The sequence below is a fragment of the Symphodus melops genome (genome assembly GCF_947650265.1).
Source record: "Symphodus melops genome assembly, chromosome: 17".
Lineage (NCBI taxonomy): Eukaryota > Metazoa > Chordata > Actinopteri > Labriformes > Labridae > Symphodus > Symphodus melops.
In genome coordinates, this window is record NC_136707.1 from 3,359,067 (window position 1) to 3,381,208 (window position 22,142).

The 22,142-nt window shown below is 41.1% G+C and overlaps 2 protein-coding genes across 2 annotated transcripts in view; both read left to right on the forward strand.

Moving 5' to 3' along the window:
- Positions 1–2,979, forward strand: part of radil2a (Ras association and DIL domains 2a) — a 20,875-nt gene extending 17,896 nt beyond the window's left edge. Inside the window, exons 13-15 of the mRNA XM_079365426.1 lie at positions 679–813; positions 1,703–1,842; positions 1,935–2,979. Coding sequence (XP_079221552.1) covers positions 679–813; positions 1,703–1,842; positions 1,935–2,037 — 378 coding nt within the window. The 3' untranslated portion in view covers positions 2,038–2,979. The remainder of the gene's footprint in view (positions 1–678; positions 814–1,702; positions 1,843–1,934) is intronic.
- Positions 2,980–10,764: 7,785 nt separating this feature from the next.
- unm_sa1261 (un-named sa1261) lies at positions 10,765–19,132 on the forward strand. Its single transcript, XM_079365754.1, has 4 exons — positions 10,765–10,935; positions 15,948–16,217; positions 17,611–17,813; positions 17,985–19,132. Exons 2-4 carry the CDS (start codon positions 16,046–16,048, stop codon positions 18,807–18,809), a joined length of 1,200 nt encoding a protein of 399 aa, XP_079221880.1. The 5' UTR covers positions 10,765–10,935; positions 15,948–16,045; the 3' UTR covers positions 18,810–19,132.
- The last annotated feature ends 3,010 nt before the right edge of the window (positions 19,133–22,142 follow it).

Sequence of the window (22,142 nt, forward strand, 5' to 3'; positions counted from 1 at the left end):
AGTTAATGTGGTACAATTTTTACCATATTTGACCAATCCAGTTAAGCATGCTAGCATCCAAATGGAAATACCAATGTTAGCATACTTAAACAACATATCTGGTTCGCATGGTTACAAATCTGAGGAACGCATTACCATGTTAACATTTCATCCAAAACATTATGAGCCAATGATTTTTGAGTATGATGTTGATCCTGTTCACTTTTAGTTTAGCATGTTAGCACACTGACCTTTTTGATTTAGTCCCCATGAATGAAGGATTATGAAATCTTGATTTTGTTTGTTTTCCTGATTTATCAATGTGACAAACGCAACTGAATTAGTACATAAGGTAGAGATGAGGCTAATGCTAAAGCAGCAGACCAGGTTAGTTAAAGGGTGCTTCATGCTTACAGCTGTAGCAATAAAGTAAATACAAAAGAGTTAAACAAGTCAATGATATTTTCCTTTAAATGTGATGAAAAGAAAAATAAGATGATCATGTCATTTATTTATTTATTGTTTTTTTTTTAATTATTATTTCGAATGAATACAGAAACTTTTGTTTCTTGTCTAAAAGGCCTAAATGAGGATAAAGAGTTTTGAAGGGAATTGGGTCACTGTATTGGTGCAATCCAGCTTGTGTGCTGATTTCTGTTGCACCACTTTGTGTTGATGTGAACTTTTTTTTTTTCTCTTTCTGTTTGTTCAGCGAGTGAACAGAAGAAGACAGAGAACGATGGAGAAAGAGAAGAAGAAGGAAGTGAGGAAGTGTTCACCGTGGAGCTGCACAGAGGACCTCGCGGTCTGGGTCTGGCCCTGGTTGATGGAATGGTGCGAAAACCACTTCTCTGCAAAATCACTATTTTTCTTCAATCACTAATATAATTCATCATAAGTATTGAGGGAGTAGTTAGTTAGAGTTAAATGAAAACACCTCAAAGGCTGACTTTAATCCCGATTGTCTTAAATCAGCTTTTGTTTTCTGGCAGTGTAATCCGGACAGAGAAAAAACCTTCAGTAGCTGCTTAAAGCTCTAATCAGATCAGACTTTACAGATTTCAGCTGAACAGACTGACAGAAGAACATATAAGCACAGTAACGTTCCTGTTGACAGACTGTGGTCTCAGGAGGGCTTATATGTTACTGTGATACATTTTGTGTTGTATATTTCCCTCTTAAAATATCAAGTATATGAGATCTTAAATGACCAGTGTTTCCATATTTCCCCCCTGGATCCAAAAACCCAATTTTAAAATTAAACAGAAAATAAATTCATATGAAAAGTAAAGTTTTGTTTTTATTTTTAACTAACATTGCTGGGAATGATTAGCTGTTGTGGATGAGAGGAAAAACAGTGGAGGAAGACTTCTAACTATCAGGATGAGTAGCCTGCAGCATGACCAAAGATCCTCAGAGAGAACAGACCTCTCACTCGAACACAAAACACTAGCACTCTACACACAGGTCAAAACTACTTAAAACTGTACCTCATAATGCTCAAACTTCAATAGTTCCAATAACAAATGTGATTATCTGCTTTTGTTTATTTGTTATTTGCAAACCCACATTTATGTTACACAATAACAAGGACACAGTTTTTTTTTCTTTGTTTACCAATGTGTGTCGGCAAGAGTCGAGAAGGACCCATCATCTCTTTACGCTGTGTGTAAAGTCCACAGTTATAGATAATTTTTACATTTCTCGTTTCATCTTTCTGTAGAAAACTCCTCTGAGAATGAGCGGCATCTACGTGAAGTCGGTGGTTCCAGACTCTCCTGCCGCTCAGTGTCTGAAGCTGAGAACAGGAGACCGAGTGCTCGCCGTGAACGGCATCAGTCTGGTGGGCATGGAGTACAACATGTGAGTGTTTCAGCACGCACAGTTTCACACGCACTCGCGCTGTCTCTCTGTGTGTATGTGTGTTCACAGCCTTTTGTGTGTCTCTGTTGCAGAGGTAGAGAGCTGATCCGCTCCTCAGGAGACTCTCTCAAGCTGCTGGTGGCAAAGATCGACTCGAAGACGAACAACAAGAGCTCGATGACGACTAAATGCTGAAACACAAGCCGATCGGAATTCTGCAGGAGGTTCAGCTCATCCTCCTGCAGAAGAATCAGAATTTCTCTACCAAAGGAAATGCACTTCCTTCTTCCACTTCAGAATTGTTGAGACAATCAGCTGATGCATCAGGACCATGTGGACTATGAGTTTATGGCCATAGTGTGTGTGCAAGGACAACAATTTTAAATCTGTTCTGCTGCCCAGCTTCTGTCCAGCCAGTAAACAAAGTCTACAAAAAACCACAGGGGAGGATGTTGGGAAAAAAAAGAGTCCGTCTTTGGCGTTAGTGAAACATCTCTTTAAATGTCTGAATCCACAGTTTTCTATCCGACGTAACCACCATGGCTGCCCTGGGATCAGCTTCTGATTCATGTTCGGAGTAAACTGGAAACTTTTTCAAAACATTATGGCTTTATGGCTGATAAACTGTGAAACTGTGTCTGTACACTGCAAAAAACGTGCGTCTGGCTGGGACTTCTTCCTGTCTTTTAATCACAATTATAGAACATTCCTGGAACTTGGGAAACAGGCAGAGACATCTCAACCCGACTTGCATTTTTTTAAATTTTATTTTTTTGTAAGGCACGATGTAAACAGATATTTTCATTTGAGCAGTTTTTATTTCACTTTTTGATCTTCAGAGCCTCACGCAGGTCTTTCTGTCTCTCTGATAAACTCCAGATCAGGACTGTTTTTGAAAACGGATTGAACTGTTCCTTTAAAATCTTAAATGTCCCGGTTTCTGAACCGTGCAGCCGGATGGTTTATATACAGAAATGTTTGAGTGTTCAACACTGCAGAGCAACAATAAGCTGCAGCCTGTCGGCGGTGTCATCACAAATGTACACAGTGTTAGTATAAGACATACTAAGTATTCCTTTTTGTAATATTTATATTCACAGTATTTTTGAAACTATGGAATAAATAATATTTTGTCTTCAAAAACCTGCTGGATTTTTGTTTTCTCTCTCGCGCGCGTAAATGCTGTTCTGTTATGCGTGCGTGTGTGTGTGTGTGTGTGTGTGTGTGTGTGTGTGTGTGTGTCCGGGTGGAGCTTCTGGGTGTGCCGTCAGCTGTTTATAGCCTCTCTGTGGTTTCCAGCTGAGCTCTTTCCGCTGACTCCGACTCTGCACAGTACAGCCTCTGTGTTTTATATTGGTATGAACATTGAAAAATGCTGCAAACTGTTGGCTCAGTCGACTATCTGTGAACACATCTGAGGTTGTAATTAAAATGTAAACGCACCTGAAGCTGCTGAATGTGAAGCTTCCTGCTGCTTTTAAACAGAACTCCTGTTAAACAAGCGCGCTGTTTGGAAACGTTTTTCAGTTCGTTGCAACTTTTTTTTTTTACCTTAACCTGTACTCCCCCTCATTACACACAGAAATAAGCATTAAACTCAACAAACAGCTGTTGCTCATTTTCACTAATGCATGCCGAAATACTCACAAAAGTTACATGTTTGAAAAAGAGCAAAAAGCTCTGACTCTGGAGGGATCCTGTATGTGATGTGGTCAAACACTCAAAACAACACTGACATTGACAAAACCTCGAACTTTGATCAATACAGCTTTTTTCGGGCTAAAGAAATCTACTAAAGCAATTACAAAACTTTTAAGTGTAAGTCATTTAAAACACAGTATTTGTATAAACTGTGCAGCTTTAAAATGACTGAGATTACCCTTCAGACACAACGTGCTGACCACAACATCACTGATACATTTGGGTGATACGTATATTTTTTCTCCCAAGCGGCAACCTCATCAATAAGTAATAATGGAGCCAGTGTTACTGTAGGCGTGTAGCTGCGTCTGATTGATAGACAGGTGTGATGTAACGGTTTATCAGGAGGCTTTAAACCTGCCTCAGCTCCTCGGTTGACTGAAAGTGAGGCTGAGACAGCATTTCCAGCATGGCGGCTGCCACCAATGAGCCTCCAGAGCTCCCTGCAGTCACAGATGGCTGACATCGCTCAGGCTTTGACCATTTATATTTACAGTCTATGTTGTTTTATTCCCCCCAAAAAATTAACACAACAAGAAAAAGTTAAAGTTAATTAATATTTTCTGATGTTCAGCAAATTCTTCTTCACCAGCCAGCTGCTTGTTTGCAACTCGGCTAATCAGCTTATTAGCTGTGATTAGCTGCAACTTAAAAGTTATCTCCAAAGGTAAGGAGCATGTCATCAGCTTACTGTGCTGTTACGTATGCGTTACTCATTTAATGAGCAAACCCGAGCCTCACTGTGACTACTGTGTGTACTCAGACTTGTGCGTAAATTCAAGCGGGTCAAACACGGCAACAACACTTGTCTTCAGTTCATGAGTTCATGTTTGTGTAGCTGTTTGTGTTTCTGTTCCTGGAGTTTCAGGAGGTCAGAGGTCACGGACAGATTTACTGCTAAGTGTCAAAAATAACTTCTCAAGTTTAACCTTAAACTGAAGTTTGATCCAGTTTAGTCACATGTTTTGTTTGTTTGCTTGATATAGATTTTCATGGCTTTCTTTGTTAGATATGTAAATATTAAAACATCCTGCCGGTATAACTCTTTACATGTGTATTAAGCTGTGCAGGACAAACGGTCAAATATATTTCTGTGTGTAAAATCGTGGAGTATAAGGAAGTGTTGGTGGAAATGTCCTGGAAAGTACCTCAGTGCAGCTCCTGAGTTATGGCTCTGTCTTTGTTTAACCTACCTGAGGTATTTTTCGCAGGGTAACAGCTGTGTTGAGCTTGTCTGTTTAACCAGGAGTCATCCTCTGACGTCTCAGAGAGGATCTCTGGTCTGTCTCTGTCTGTGAGGTCAAAAAGCCTGAATTCCTACCGACAGACACAGACAAACACACACACACACACACACAGACACACACACACACACACACACACACACACACACTAAAATCAGTGTATTTTTCTCAGAGTCTTGTCTGCTCAGATCTCACTCCCTGATCAAGTCGTCTGCGCTCTTTAGATGCTGAGTCAGAGTGTGGAGCTCAGGCTGCTGACAGAGGATGTTCAAGTTCATCAGAGCTGCAGCCAGAAACGAACAGCAGATAAAGACTGTCGAGCTGCTTTTGATTTTTTGAGAATTATCATTTGCAGATTTGTTTTCACAAGCTTCCTCTTGGGGGGGGGGGGGGGGGGGGGGGGGACGTCATGTCTCGCAGGTCCTTCTCTCGTCAAACTGAAATGCAGAGGTCCTTACTGTGCTGCCTGTTGGTGTGTACTCTAACTCCACAGGGAAGGCTTCTGCTGGGATTGGAACCCAAACCATCTGTCTGTGAGGTGTACGTCCCAACCACTACACATCACACTGCCTGTGTTTTAGTCTATATGTGCTTTCCACCACATTATTTTCCACACACGAAGGCAAAGATTTGAACCAGGAGCTGCTGGCTGTGAGCAAAATAATAATATCAGCAGTGACAGTTGTGTGATGATCATCCTTCCTGTTCGAGTGAAACAATGAAAGCAGGAAACAAAGAACGGTAAGCAGTTGAATATAAAGAGTCTGTCACTGCTTCCTCTGTCCCACTTCATATTTCCTAGTATCAGTGCTGGGCAGTGCTGTCATTTGGGGGATGGGTTTTGGGGGGGGGGGTTCCTGTGACAGAGTCCCTCCCTCAAACAGGAAATCCCGTCTGGAGACGAAGGTGTGTGAGGAAGACTGAGCTGCAGGAGAGACATCATGAAGACATTAGTTTGGCATGAATACGACCTTATATTGTTCAGGGAATGTATTAATGTAACATCACAAAACTGCAGCCACATCTGACCTTTCACTGAGTGTTACTTAGACAAGTACAAGACATCAGTGTCCTGAGTGAACACTGCACATAGCACTAATATTTAAAGGAGATACTTTATATTGGCACCTTTGTCAAAGTATTCTTTCTGAAAGACAGAATATAAAAACATTTTAATCACAGGGAACAATTTTGTGCCTCAAGTACTTCGAAATATGTTACTTAATAAGCTTCATTTTTCTTCAGTATTTGAAGTTTAGTAACATTTTCATTTTAGGCCTTTCATGGTGTTGTTACTTTCACCTCCTGTCCCTCTCCTGAAAACAACTTTTAGTCATTTTGAAACATCAGCTCCCCTCCCTGCGTGCTCAACGCTGCAGCTCAGCACCTTATGTGTGCTCACAGCTCCCTCTGCTGGAACAAAAAAGGAACTGAAGCGCTTTTACAAATGAATTAAGAAGACGCAGATTGAAAGATCTCCAAGGCTCGAGCTGCAGCAGTGGTTTGAAAAAAAAAAAGAAGAAGAAGTCTAGTTTAGATGAGAGGATGCTGACTGTAAAAAATGCAGGATACTCCAAAGTTAAGCCAATGGAAACACATTTATTTCTTAATTAAACAAATTAAGGGTTATTAGGGTTCATCTTCTGGGACCATGAATATTTTTTTTTTTTGTAAATCCGTGTGAAGATTGTTTGGATAATCCTTATTATCAGTAGAGTCAGTACATGCAGCGTGTGTGGTTTATTTCCAATGACGCATTCGTTTTAATGGATTCTTTTTTCATATAGGCAATGCATTTATTTATTTAGTTCTTCAGTGTTTGTCCAGATTAATCTTTTATAAAAGAAGGAGTCAGATAATCCGGTCAGAATGTGCTTGGTCTTTTTAAACAGTCATGTAAATGTCCTCTGTGTGTAGTGCAGCAGCTCTGGGCTCATCCTGTCTGTTTCATCAGCTAATTATGTGTCTGCTTGAGTTACATGCTGCAGCTGCAGAGCCCCGAGACAAAAGGCTGAATTCATCCTGCCTCACAGAGTCCTGGCCGAGGGTTTGTTGTTTAATGAATCTATCTTTTCGTCATGTTAAAAAGGACAAAATATGTCCCTCCTCTGAATTATGTCATTTACTATTCAAAGTTCAACATTCATATTGATCCTTAAAATGCCAACTAATTTAAATAATCTTCCTAGTCTCATTTTGTTTGTAAACGTCTGTGTTTCCTGAGGCTTGTGTCTCCTAACAGTGGGGGATTTTTTTGTAACAAGCAGGGTCTATTTTATGTATGAAATGTAAAACAGTTCAGAGTTTTCAGCTTCTTCAGCGTCTCCTCAGAATCAGCTGCTTTTTTATCTTTTGCTGCTCCACTCACATAATCTGACTCGTAAATGTCAATTCTCCATCATTTACCAAACGTCACTTTGCCGCCAACAACAATGACCCTGACTCTTTTTTTTTTTTTTTTTTGAGGCTGTATTTTTCAAGGTCTGGAGCTGCTGTATATGACAGTGTGCTCTTCATCATCAGAGTTTATGCTTTCATGGTGAAATGTCCTTGAGTAAAAAAAAAAGAACTATATTAATCTTGAATAGCAATTTAAAACAAACTTAACTGTCAGCAAGGGAAGCTTAAGTGACATTAGACAATTTTCTTAAGCTATGAACAGTACGGGCCGGTTAGAAGCATAACTAATCTTTTGAGTGCTGCCAGCTTGAAACGAGCCGTCAGTGGACACGTTCCTTTATCGGTATGTTCAATGTGTGTTGGGTTTAGGGGAGGCTAGCTGATCCCTTCTACACACTGTACTCTGGCTCCAGAAGAGCATTACATCAGCGTCGGTCACGTTTGCTTTATGTCTTCACTTTTCGTACAATGGCTGGACGTGGAGACGCATCGTCCATCTTTGTATTCAATAAATGTTCCAACATTCAGTCTCGTTCTCCAAATTCAAATGAGTTGAATTACACTCGCTTTGTTTCTTGTATTTTTTTTTGTCTTCTGCTCTAAAGTATTGAACCAAGTGAATGTTTGTGTGTAAAAAGAAAAAGATTTCTCATGGTTTTGTTCATCTTAAAGGAAATAAAAGCATCTTAACTTTTTAACCTGCCGACAGTTTGTGATATTTCCGTCGAGGATATTTAGGTAAAAGGACAGACTGCCTTTGCCGTCTTATAAAGTGTATATTCAGAATTTGGTGATCACTAAATACTCCAACAGCTACGAGCTCCACGTGTCACTCTGACCCACAGTTTAATGCAGAGGATTGTGGGTAATTTTGGTGTCTGTTCTTGTGATTCAGCGATGAGGATGTTCATCATTTTAATCATCCTCATTTCACGAGAACATGCCCTGACACCGTTGTGCTTTAATGAGGGCTGTAACACACTGGCTTTATTAACATGTTTCTAAGGAGACACATCACACTCACACACACACACACTCACACACACACACACACACGCACACACACACACACACACAGAGGAAAGATGTACACAATTAAAATAAAATAAATATTCCCTCTACAGAGTTGCTGTCTAAAAGGGAAAAAAACTCAATGTCAGGTTTCAGTTTATTTCCTGTGAACACGTGAGCTGTAAGTGCAGCGTCCACACGTGTTGCCCTCTCTCTCTCTCTCTCTCTCTCTCTCTCTCTCTCTCCAGTTTGTGTGTGTGTGGGTGGGCGATCTTCACATCTCAAACACATCTTCAGTGATCAGGTGTTCGTACTAGAACATTCACCTGCTGCTGCCTCGGTCCTTTCGACAGACAGCAGGAAGCAGCAGCATCACGGAGGAGTTGGACTTGTGAGGATTTGACCCTGGTCGGGGAGAGGGGGGGGGGGGGGCAGACTGAGGACAGACCGGTCTGCAGAGTCCTCATCAGTTTTATAATCCTCCTGAATATACACACATTATTAACATACAGCACAGGAGGACACATTGGTTTACATCTCACATGGAATACAAGTCAGACGTGTATCAATAATAAAAAGGATCAGGTGTTTGAGGGGAGTGAGAAATGACTTCACTTCACATGAAATAAGCTGAACTGAAGCTTTTTACCAACAATGTTGAGACATTAAAATAGTGAGCAGTTGCTGTGCTTTGCTCTCGTGGAAACAGAAGGGAAAAGAACATCACTGGTTTGAGTTAAAAACTCAGAAAACTTGAGGATTTCCTGGATAAATCTCTGCAGCAGCTAACCTGTTTGTCTTCACGCTATGCTCACGCCACATGAACATGAAGAAGTCACCGTGAGTCATCTCTCACCTGAGCTGTCCTCTCATCATCAGGAGACACAGTCTGCTTATCTGAGGAGAGGCTCCTCGGTGACCCACTCCTGTAGATTAAACACAACGCACTGGGGGAGGATGCTGCTCGGCATTCTGGGATAGAGCCACTGTAACCTTGATAGAAGGAGTCCCAGCTGTTCAGTGTATTTTCTCGTGTGCGTGTGTGTGTGTGTGTGTGTGTGTGTGTGTGTGTGTGTGTGGTAGACAAAGTGCAAGTTAGGACACTAATCTACTAATGCTGTTCTTTACATGTGTGTGTGTGTGTGTGTGTGAGGATAATGAATCATACTAATGCAGTCAGACAGGTGTCTTTATGCTAACAAGCTAACAGATAACACTGAAACAATCTACGGGGCCGTCCTGCAGCTCCCTTCATGATTCACAGTCATCCAAAGATTGTCTTCATCCACATTGCTTACCATCCTCTCTGACTCTTGTTAGTGTGACCAACACATTGCATATCTTCTTCTTTGCCCAACCAATTGAAAAATATATGATAGTGTGCAAAAAAAACCCAACCTGTAATCAATAAAAAGCCAAAAGATATATTATTACATGACTTCAGCCCATGTTAAGTCATGTTTCTATGTGCTCGGAGGGGGGTGAAAACTATCTGTTTTGTCTTCCCAAATATTTTAGCCGAAAACGTTTAAACTTGCTATTAAAAGTTCACTATGATATAAATAAAGACAGCTCACATAGCTAGACGTTGCCTCTTTCGTGTCCAAGTTTGGCTTTAAATAAAAAGGAGATACTGTGTTGACATGAAAACATAACAGTTAATATGAGTTAGTGACACAACACTAAAAGTTTGATGTGTTTTGTTTTGAATGAATAGAAATGTATCTTAACTCATCTGCTCAAATTCAGCCAAATTAATATTTTACTGCAGTCCAGACTCACTTAAAGGTATAACAACTGGATGTGTCTTTTACGGTGTACAGCAGTTACTATGCATTATTTGTGTTGCTTTAGTTTCTGTTTCACTGAAGAAGCCTTGAACAACTTGAATGCACACGGAGAGAGAAATGTAAGATCTGAGAAAGCTCTGATGTTTGTCTGATGAAGCTTCAAACACTCGCTCATTGAAAACCTCTCATTTAAATATGCAGCAGAGTCGCAGCCTCACATCAGGACCAGGACATGTTGTGCTCTGCTTTTATCTGGAAGATGCCTTCAAAGGACGTCGGAAAACTCATAATCTACTGTTTTCTTTCTTTAAGTGCCAATAAAACAAAATATAGTATCTGTGTCAGTTTGAAATCTTATCGGCTGGTCATGTAATAATATACTTAAGTTAAGCGTATCTTTTCGGACCTTATCGTATTGTTATGTATCGTATTCTAACACTCACAGAAGAGTTTATTAAATGTCACTTTCACTTTTAAGATTGAGTCAGACATGGATGCAGATTCTCACTGCTCTCCTTTTTTTTTTTTTAACCCACATCACACATTTGACATTTTATTTACCCAAATGTGGAAAAAAAAAGCTGTAGCGGTAGCCACCATAGCTTAAACCTGCCAAACAATATACTCAACTCTTTGAAGCTATCAATTTCGAGGTTCATTGAAGGCAGCGTCGTCGCAGAGGATCGTACCGCCGCTCTGCGATCTGATTGGCTGGTATCGGATGTGGCCGGGGCCTCTTGCTGTGTGTGCAGACAATAGAGCTGCTGATCAGCAGCGGAGCAGAGAGAGTGACAGACAGGAGGAGGAGGAAGAGGAGAAGAAGGAGGCTCTTCATCATCAGTGTGAAGAGCAAGAAAATAGACAATTTTGAAGACCGGAGACACTTCCTCGCGTGGTCAGGAGACACGTGCTGTCTGGATTGATTTACAGATCCTGCATTTTTAAAGGTGAGTCCTGATCAGGTGTTCAAATCAATTTACTGATTATGAATGCTCGTTTGTGTGTCTCTCATGTGTCTTGATTCCTTGCACGAGCTGATGTCTCTTTATGGTGTCTGTGTGTGCAGCTCAGTTACAATTACAAACCATCACAGGACTGATGGTGTGTTCACGGTCACCTGTAAATATTCTCTGCTCGTTTCTAAAAAGCTGTTCAAAAAAAATTAATTGTAAATCATTCATTCGTCATTAAAATTCTTGCACACAAAGTTCAAGACACAAAGTGACTGAGCAGAACAATAGAGGTGCTCTCCTGCTTCTCATCCGTTCATCTCTTTGTCTTTTGTTGTTCACGGTTCGATTATTGATCACAACATTTTTAAGGATTCTACCCACGCACACACTCACGTTCACGTGCACGCACTCCAGCTGTACCTGGCTGCACATTTGCAGCACGCTGTGATAATGATGATAAAGCTTAATGTCTGCAGAGCAGCTTCATGTCTTTGTGCAGCTGAACAGACTGTGCACACTTTAAACACTGGCTGAAGCTGACAGCAGGTGGAGTGGAAGCTTAATGGTGTGATTACTAATATTAATATAGCCTAAATGTTGATATTAATCAATGTGTTTGTGATTACGTTTCTTTTGTTCTTTGCTGAAAATAAGAAAGTAATGTCTAGTTTCTCGTTGTGCTGCAGAGATGATGCCTTCAGGTCCCTCAGAGAATGGATAGTCAACTAATCTGTGTGCTGATGGACAAATGTTTGATAATTACCCATATTATGTGTTTTCAAAGCAAATATGTTATATGCAAATATCTCCCCTGAATTGCCTCGGTTCAATCCGCTTAAATTAGATTATTTCAAACATTTAGAACATTTGATGTCTGCAGGTTTAAGATTATATGGTTCTGGATCTCCATAGTAGTCCATAGTTTCTCATTTTGCATTGAATTAAAATGTCAATTTTTTGTGCTTATGTGTTGAAAATGTTACAAACTTAAACTCTGGAGTCGAGTTGTGTTTACCTCTATTATCTGACATTTTGGAGAACACACCTTTTCAAGTAATTGTTGGAAAATAGTCTTTAGTTTTAGCTCAGTAGTAGTTTTTTTTTGTTGGACACTGAGAGGTCTGTCTGGCTTTGTTGCTCGTGTTCATCTTTGAAATAAAATCAGAAGAAAGAAAGAAAGAGGACAGCAGGGACGTTGGCCTTGAGCTCACAGCAGAAGAAGAGATGTTTGCATTAACGGATCGCACGTGGTGACACTGAGCATCTGACACATGGACTCAAAGTGTCCCAGAGCCCCACTGCACCACACACACACACACACACACACACACACACACACACATTTGTGGAGAAGCTGCTTGTGGGGCAGAAATAGTCTCTGAGGCTGTTTTTTTCTCTGCGGGAAGATTGAGAGATTTTTGAATACGTTGGACTCACACAGTGTTCGATCAGTGAGAATAAGACATAAGAGAGTGAGCCTAAAACAACCTCAGTACACTTATGTAAACGTTACTTTGTGAATAAAGATTGTAAACTGTATATCAAAATGGATGGAGAAACAGCTGCGTGAAAGTGAAGCCAGAATATTTGAAGCTCTCCCTGCTGTCCTGCCGCAGGATAGTTCGCAAGAAATGTTTGTCAAACCATGGATTCTGTCCTGACACTCATTTGTGTCGTGTTTGTTCATTCACCTGTGTAGTTTCCTTTTATTGACATATCTGACGGAAAACAGACCAAACGTAACGTCATCATCGACATTTCTCTGTCCCCCCCCCCCCCCCCACACCCACCCACCCCAATAAATTCATTAATTTGATTTAATATTTGTGATATTTTCATATGATGGACTGACTTGTTGAGTTGAAGAGAAGCCTTCCCTCTCTGGTTGTTTATGAGGCAGGAACAGAATTCAGGCTCCACGGGACCAACAGGTGAACAGGGCAGGTAATAAAGCAACCCGCTAACGGTTCATTTCCAAAATAATTTATAGCTTCTGCCCTGTTTTAAACGCAGAATGTTCCTCCAACTATAGGCAGTGAGATAAGTCTCCACATAGCATCATTTGTTCATTAAGTATTTTTTCAGTGAGCTGATGTATTGATTTCACATTACGATGATTAATTAGGTGCTGATGTTTTAAAGGTCGATGTTGGCCCGAGCACAAATGAGGTGCAGTTTTTCCTCCAGAGAGGTCACCACTCTGCATGTTAGGTCTTCGGTTTGTCACGTTTATGTGATATGTAGCAACAACATGTGATGGTCCAAGGCGCACGTGTTCAAGCCTTTATTCTTCAAGCTTTGTGTATGATGCGTTCAATGAGCAGGATATTGTCTGTGGATCAGGACCAGCACTCAGCTGCGACCATGATGAAAAGATAGGATGAAAAAGTGTTGAAGTCTCTCTCACACTACCTGTATGTGGGTGCAGACACTGGAGAGCACAAGATGTTTGGGGTTTGTTTTTCTCTGTCAGCATCGCTCTGTTCGAGCTGTAATTGATTTCCTGACTCTCTGAGGAAGACCCTCGAGGTTTGCTTTGCAGTAGTTGAAGACTGTGAAATAAAAGTTTGCACGAGCTTCACCGTGCAGAGAAAAGAAGAACATGTTCTGACCTTAAGATATAACCTGTTTCTGTGTAGAAAAAATAAAACCAGATTAGTCCAACAAACCTGCCGTGATTAAAGGGGATTTTCTAAATCCACTTTAATTTGCATTTTGGTTTTACTAAGCATGTTTCATGAGGATGTTTTGGCAACACAATCTTTCAGTAATTATAAATGATATGTTTCTATTTCACGTAGGGTAATTATCTGTATGATTCAATAGAGAGGTTGAGGAAATATAAAAAATAAATAAATGGACATTCTGAATCCCAAATATCTGCCTCTGCTTCATGACAAAGAGTTGTTAATGAATTTCAGCGTTCTGATTTATCATTTTCCTCAGTAGTTTTGAAACTACAGTTCCCATAATGCTGTGAGGATGTAAAAAGCAAGTATGCTGATTCCATGGATTCAGTGTGCTTTTCTTTGTACAGCGTCAATATTTTACACAGACCATAATACATTCCTCTAAATAAATAGCTTACATATAGTCCCCTGATCGGTACAGCTGTAGTGTTATGTGACTGAACGGAGACTGCAAGAACAAGCAGTGTTTAGAATCAACACCTTTACAGGGATGTGAGTCATCAGCATAGCTGTGAAGTCAATAGATTATCTTTAGTCCTAAAATATAAGGAACGAAAAGAAGCGAACAAAAAAAAAAGACTTTGGCAAACACAGACGAAGGACTGAAAGCAAACAGGCGACCCAGAAACATATATTATTCCAAACAGGAGGGAATTGTTAGAAAAAAACCCCTTTTGAGTCAGTCGGGGAAAAAGGTTTGACTCTGCATGTCTCTTTGTTGGGATGATGCCTGCAGGGGTCGTAACCTATTGGCTGTTTCTGCAGTAAAGGCGCTTCCATTTTTGGAGTGATTTAATTTCTTTGTTTAGCACACGAGTGAAATGACTTTCAAATGAAGTTGTCAGTGCGTCCTTATTAAATCCAATATTTAGTGTCTGAGGTCTTATTTCATGAAAGTTACAAGCATATAATGAAAAACAATAAGAGACAGTTTTACAGTCGCTGCTTTTCTTACCACATAAACAGACTGAATTATCTGTGTTTGCTTTTTAGTGTTTTCACCCGCTGAACTCTAGTTATGTGAGACACACACACACACACACACACACACACACATACACACACACACACACACACACACACACGCAGAGCAGCAGCACAGATGGACATCCTGTCTCGTTCAACACTTTCTCCGTTAATGAGAAATGCTGGAATACTGCCGCACCATCAGAGCTGTGAAGTCTCCCAATCATTCAGAGATCTCCACAGCCCAGACACGGAGGCATGTGAGTGTAGATCAGCTGAGGAAGACGAGAAGGAGGAGGAGAAGGGGGAGGTGGGAGGAAGGATGTGAAGTCAGCAGGAAACACCTAAAATGAGATTAAGACGTTTGTTGATGCAGGGAGATCATTAAACAGCTTCACAGGATATCTTCTATAAATGTCTCAACTCTCTCAGACCTAATTTGACTTGTTCACATTTCAGAAATGTTCATTTGATCGATTGTCTCCACCTGCATTGTCTTTGCAGCTCTCTGATTTAGAATTAGGAACATTTCTGACCAGAAGTTGTAATATTTGATTTTCACATATTCACAGCTCCTGTTGATGGACTTTGTTTTATTTTGCTTTGATTGTTATGTAAAACAAAATGGAGGGTTATTTTCGGATTTTTTGACATGAAGGCTTTAGCCTCACAGACGCAGTTAAGAGTTGAAGTTCAGGAACTGAAACACTTAGCAGACAATGAGCAGTTTGCACTTTGGCATTTTAAAAAAAGGAGCTCTTTGAGGATTGACTCACTTTTGGAGACAGCCTCAAGTGGACGCTCAGAGAACTGCACCTTTTGGTACTCTAGTGCTAAGTTTCTCATCTGTAGCAGTTGCTGTTTCACAGGAGGTCAGTCTTTAATGTTTTTGTAAAGTTGTTTTGCAGAATGAGACTCAAAAACAACGTCTATTGCAAAAACCCTTCAGTCATCCAAGCAATGCAGCTCTCCTTTTTTTTGCAGCAGTGCATCATGGTTTTAAAGATCCATCTATAGTATGTTTGTAGCATCTTGTCCTGTGAATTCCACTTATCTGTAAAAGTTTAAGAAGCTAAACAACAACCATCTCGGTGTTTACAGTGAAGGTTTCAGTGGGAAACATGGGTGGATAAGAGTTGCATGTGGTCGTTTCACACATGCACAAATCGCTTGAAAATTTGCCAGGACAAATTCATCACAAAAAGACGTTTTTATGTCGTCTCCTGAGACACCGCCCCCTTCCTGTCCGACAGCAAAACTACTGTGAGGGGAATAAGCAACTGAGGCAGATTAGGAGTGAAAACAGTTATACAGAGTTTATATTTTCTTGTTATTCCTTCTCTTCCACAGGATTCTCCACCTCTGACCAGCCCCCCTCCTCTCAGCTTTTCCCCAGCCCCCCAACAACCACATCCTGTCTGCCTTGTCTCCAGTCTCTCCCCTCAACTATGACATCCTCACCACATGGCTCTCGTGCCTCCATGGACATCCTGGAGGAGCTGCAGCTCATCGCTGCTCAGAACCTGGAGAAACTGGACATCAACAAATACTACGAGGTGGTGTGTGAGCTGGGCAAGGGCACCTACGGGAAAGTGGACCTGGTTATACACAAGATCCGAGGTAACTACTGCGAGCTGAAGATCATACTGAAGGTTTATTTCAGAGTTTTTCAGAGATGATTTCTTCACCTGTGGACATTGTTTTATTAAAAGTAGAACGGCCAACAGAGGAACTGCAGAACGTGCTTCAGTCTTAACTGATTTGTTTGCTTCTTTGTTTGCATTAAAGATCAGACATGCTAATTTTCAACTATTTTGAATAAGTCTCAGAGCTTCCCAAAACATGTCTGTGAAGTGTCTTTCCCAAAATCCACTGATCATGTACCTGATCATGCATACAAACCCCTCTATTTCAGCTCTGCTCTCAACAGGCTGTTTCTGTGTCTGTAGCTTTAAATGTAAATTAGCAGTGTTGCCTCCCCCTCTTCCCCCCCTTTGGAGGTTTCTTGGGCTTTCTCGTGCCATGCCAGTCTTACATGGACAGAAGGTAGACTCAGAGGGCAGAACATGCACCTTGCTGTGGGAGTGTCCCCCACCTGAGGGAGGGGTTACTGCCCTTTGTGATGTCACAAAATGAACATCTCCAAACAGCCTGTTTGAGCACACATTTTCTAAAAGTGGAGCAGACAGAGGATGGAGTGGAGGGACTTAATTTGGAAAATTTCCAGACAGGCTTTGCACACATATCAGGGTTAAAGAAACAAGTTGAAGTGGTTTTTTTTGCATAATATGTGACCTTTAAAGTTCTCCTGTGATAATAAATAATAATAGAATAAATAGTTTATTCGCCATATTCAGAATATTTCTTAGATAGTCCTTTCAGAAACCAGACGAGAGGAGAAACTCCTCTTGTATAATCACATAGAGAACAAGCACTCACTCCCCTCTCGACCTTTCGCTAAAGTGTTACAACAAACGGAGCACTTTTCAAAGCTGACCTGGTGCTATTGGAGAAGAGTCTCTTCTTTGCTGACTGTAAGTGCAGACATGGCCGATATCCAGGTTACTGTATAGTCTCTATTATTTCAGATTAACCCTTTAATGTGTCACGGCTCCTCCAGTTCCAGCTTCAGACGGCTTTGTTTGTTGGTATAAATAAACCTGATAGCAAGTGAAATGATTATTTACATCTTTCATTTTTGTAAACTTGTTTTAGCTCTCTGTAAGGACTAAACGTCACATTAGCTCCATTTAAAGCAACAAACTGGTTACTGTGGCAACAGAGGCAGTCTGGAAGAGTTCAAACCTCCTGGAAACCACAGTAACATTTAATACTGTGACAATGGAGATTTTTAGTTATCCATCACATTTCAAATCATTTTAATGAAGTTTTCTTAACATAATTTTGCATCTTGGGAAATAAATCCTTAAACGCTTTAATGTGCTTAAGGATGATTAGGAAGAGAGAAATGAAAAATGAGTATCTGTCCTTGTGTTTTTTTAATTTTATTTAGGCACTAAAATGGCGCTGAAGTTTTTGAGGAAGAAGACGACAAAACTGAAGAGTTTCCTGAGAGAGTACAGCGTGTCGCTCTACCTGTCACCCTGCCCCTTCATTATCAACATGTTCGGCATCGCCTTCGAAACCGATGAATACTACATCTTCGCTCAGGAGTACGCCCTCGCTGGAGATCTGTTCGACATCATACCGCCTCAGGTGACTCATCCAGGGTTTGTGTGGGGACAACATCAAAAAAAGAGTCACAATAAGTGGTCTAAAAATCCATCAAATTATATCGGAGAGCAAAAGTGTCAGCGAGCTTGTTTTAACCACAAACATGAATTGTTAAACTGTCATGGTTTGATTCCCCTCCTTCTCTGTGTTCAGGTCGGACTCCCGGAGGCGGTGGCGAAGCGTTGCGTCCACCAGGTGGCGATCGCCCTTGACTACTTGCACTGTAAGAAGCTGGTCCACCGCGACATCAAACCTGAGAACGTCCTCATTTTTGACAAAGAGTGCCGAAAGGTCAAGCTGTCTGACTTCGGTATGACGCGGCGCGCCGGCTCTCCGGTGAAGCGCGTCAGTGGTACGATCCCGTACACGGCGCCTGAGCTGTGCGAAACGTCGCAGCAGGAGGGTTTCTTCGTGGACTCCAGCACGGACGTGTGGGCGTTTGGCGTGCTGCTGTTCTGCATGCTGACAGGAAACTTCCCCTGGGAGAAGGCGATGCCCGGTGATGCTTTCTACGAGGAGTTTGTGCGCTGGCAGCGGCGCAGGACCGCCACGGTGCCGTCACAGTGGCGTCGCTTCACGGGCGACGCTCTCCGAATGTTTCGCCGGCTCCTCTCAGTTGAGCGGGAGCGCCGCTGCTCCGTCAAAGATGTCTTCAACTTCTTTAACCACAACTGGATGCTGGACACGGAGAACAGGAACAGTGGCGGCGGCGGCAGCAGCGGTTTAGCTAACAACGCTCTACCTCTGGACATCAGCTCATCCTCGTCTGAGGAGGAGGGGTTGGTAGACCGTCTGATGCAGCAGAGTCTTTCCCCTCCATGCGTGGCATCAAAGACCGGCATCATCATGGACACCCACTATTCCTCCATGTCTGCTAACAGCTTGCAATCCTCCCCCGGCAGTTACGAACGAGTCAACCGAGAAAACAACGAACGAGGACGCATCCTGGTGACCACGCCCATAGAGATTTGTGTGTAGAGGTGCCGATTACACGTCAGAAACATTAGCATGTAAGAAATCCTTGGTGAGGTTACCGGAAGTCTGCTCAACACTGGAGGCTGAAAAGAAGAAAATACGTCTCCAAGGAAAAGAGGGAGACACATGACTGGGCAAAGCGCGGCGGTTGGTGTTCAGCGTCCGCCGTGCGAAGTTTGAAGCTTCACTTTGGATCGACTCATTTCTGATGAAGACGAGTTCTGAGGAGATGAGCAGAAAAGACGAGCCAGAGAACTCCTGTCTGTGGTTTATACAGCTAAACTCGAGACCGGGGCTGCGACCGAAACTTGAAGTCTGTTGTTCAAAGTGAAAATGTGAAAAAAAGCAACAACAAAAAAAAAAATCCTCATAATCAGAAGCAACATTTTGAAACGTTTTGAATTATTGAGTTACGGCAAAAACATAGTCTGAGAAGAAGAAGATACATTTTCAGTCCAGTTGATTTATGTGACTGGTGGCTCTGTTGTGTGATCATGAAATGTGTTTGTGTCCGTAACATGTGTTCTTCCTGTGTGTGTTGTATGTACTTTTACATTTAAATTATTTATTTATTCATTTAGGTGTTATATTTATGATTTGTGTCTTGGTCACCTGAGGTCAGATATCAGTTATTTTATTTCTTTCAGTGAAGTTAGAATTAAATTCTGTGGAAATGTAAATGACTGTAGAAGCAGGCGATTTTTGGCTTTACTGACCTATGTTTTAATTGACATGTTCATCATCCACTTCTTGTGAATTTAATATAAAAACAGACATATGTAGCCTCTCTTTTTCTCTCTTTAATGTCTTTTTATTTTGTCTAAGTTCCTCTGTGATACCTGAAGCAGCTTTAAAGTAGCGAATGACATGGAGAGAGAGAGAGAGCTGCTGGAGGCAACTCGCGGGCAGCACCGAGCGTTATCTTTGAATTCTTAAATCCTTGTTCTCTCCCTCTGTGCTCCCTCAAACGCCACGCCTTCACTGACATGCACGAGCGCTGTTCCTCAACAAGTGACATCGCTTGTGTCGTGAACTACAGTATATCGTCTCAGTAATCTCACAGAATAAACACCGTCATCCGTGACGCACTGTGAGTGTGGGCTCCTGCAGACAACAGGTAGAGTACGAGCAGGGAGGCGTGTGATTGGTTCATCAGATTGGTACCTCATGGCAGACCATTGGTCGAAGTTTTTACAGGCTGACAGCGGCTACAGATGACGGATGTTCTTTGTTCCTTTTTTCAGAGCACATGAGTTATTAATTTCTGTCAGGACCTAAAGACAATTTCAACCCTGCCTTTAATTGTGCAGATGACATGACATTTTGTGTACCGTTCATCGGAACATGAAACTCTAAAATTGAAAGACATGATGGACAAATGTAGAAAACTTAACAAAAAAAAGCTTTATAGATTTTGGGACTAGATGTTTCAGATGTCACTCCGTTTTTATGTTCTGCTGAAATGTTGCATGATGTGAAACTACTGTGTTGAAAAGAAATAAAATCCTTGAAATAAAAAAAAAAAACATGTTTGCATCTGTTGTATTATTTCTGCTAGAAATGTAGTTGATCTTTTCAAAATGTCAATTTTTCCACCAATGGAGAAGCTATTTTTTTCCTGCTTCAAAATGTTCAGATGAAATGGTAAATAACTGACTGAGACCAGTATTCAGCTCTTGCTGTATGTCGGTCACATGATTCTGCCCCAATAAACTCAAACTGCCCTCCGAAGCTGAGAGACCACTGAGCCGAGTGTCTGCTGAGCTGTAATGAGTCACGTCTGCAGGCTGAATAATATAAAAACACACTCCCAGCAGGACGCCTGAACCTCATACTGTAAAATCACTAAACAGAAGTTGTTCCCATTTCAATGTAAAAAAAAACAAACTGCCTGCTCTCATAAATAAATAGTGAAAGAGTGAATATTTAATGATGAACATATAAATGTAATGTAATTTATTGTATTTTAATCTTAAATTATGCACTTCAGGTTGCTGAATCACAACTGGCCGGGGACTACAGCTGGAAATCAGCCGCAAAGGATAAAGCTGCTTTCATGCAGTTTATGGATCAGCAGTGTGTATGTGTGTGTGTGTGTGTGTGTGTGTGTGTGTGTGTGTGTGCGCGCGCGCGTGTGCACAGTACTGTCAGAGGATGCTCGGCTGTTGATTTGATGGCAGCAGTATCTCAGTCTGTAAGGAGAGTTGGGAACTGGAGGGTTCTGTTGAGAATTAAAAAAAAAAAAAGACATAATATAATGAAACGCCTGAAAACTTTCAACAATGATTTTTAAGGTTCTATCAAAAGTTTTCAACAAAAACCCCGAGAAATATCACAATCATCTGCACTGACTTTCATATATAAAGATTCCTGACAAGATTTCTCGAAAGTTTTAGATCCATCCGAAAAAGTTTCCAAAGAATGTTTTCTTGAACTCAAAATCTCAAGTTGATAAAATACTCTTCTTAATTTTATATAACAACTTTCTGCAGTCTCATCATGAATGAATTGGAACCATTCTTTCTTCCTTATACGAATCTTTATTTATTTAGGGAAACTTTTTTTTCATTATTTTTATTTTCTGGGAACTGTCATTCCTTTTGTCTTTCTTGTTTTCTGAAATCTCTCATTCAGAGTCACTTTGAATTTCACTGCTGTCTGTCCTGTACATCATCGTCTCTGGAGGGGACATTACGTCACCCCCCTCCTCCCCATCCTGTCAGATATCACCTGGGGACCTAAGGCCTGCCTCCCCTGAGGTCTGATTGGCTCACAGACCAAACCTTCCATGAACGCTTCATTTCTACGGACACCTTTTGTCATTCATCTTATGTCATGACGTGTTTAGTCAAGCTGTTGAATAACAGCAGAAAAAGTGTCATTTTAAATCATGATGAATATATTTTTATAATCTCAAAATACACTCTCTGGGTACTTTATTTAAACTGCAATCAAGTTAAATTGTTGATGTGTTTATCGAAGACATTGACTTCTTGAAATGTTCTATAAGGATTTATCTGCAAAAATAAACTACGATTAATAGTTGAAAACCAAGACCTTTGGCCTGAAACCTGGCAGTAGTGTAATGCATTTGCATTATTGAGCCACCAGGGGGTGCTGCTGTTACATTATTAAGCATGGGCAGGTGTCTGTGCCACATAGTAACCCGTGACTGAGGTTTAACTAACAAGTAACTAATTAAAAGATTTTATTTTTGAAGGTTAAAAAAAGGATCAAAATAAAAGCATGTAGAGGTGAATGTCAGGATGTGAGGGGATTATTAGGTGGGGGTCTGTACCTTTAAGGTCCAGGAGGAGCTGTGAGTGAAGCGAAATG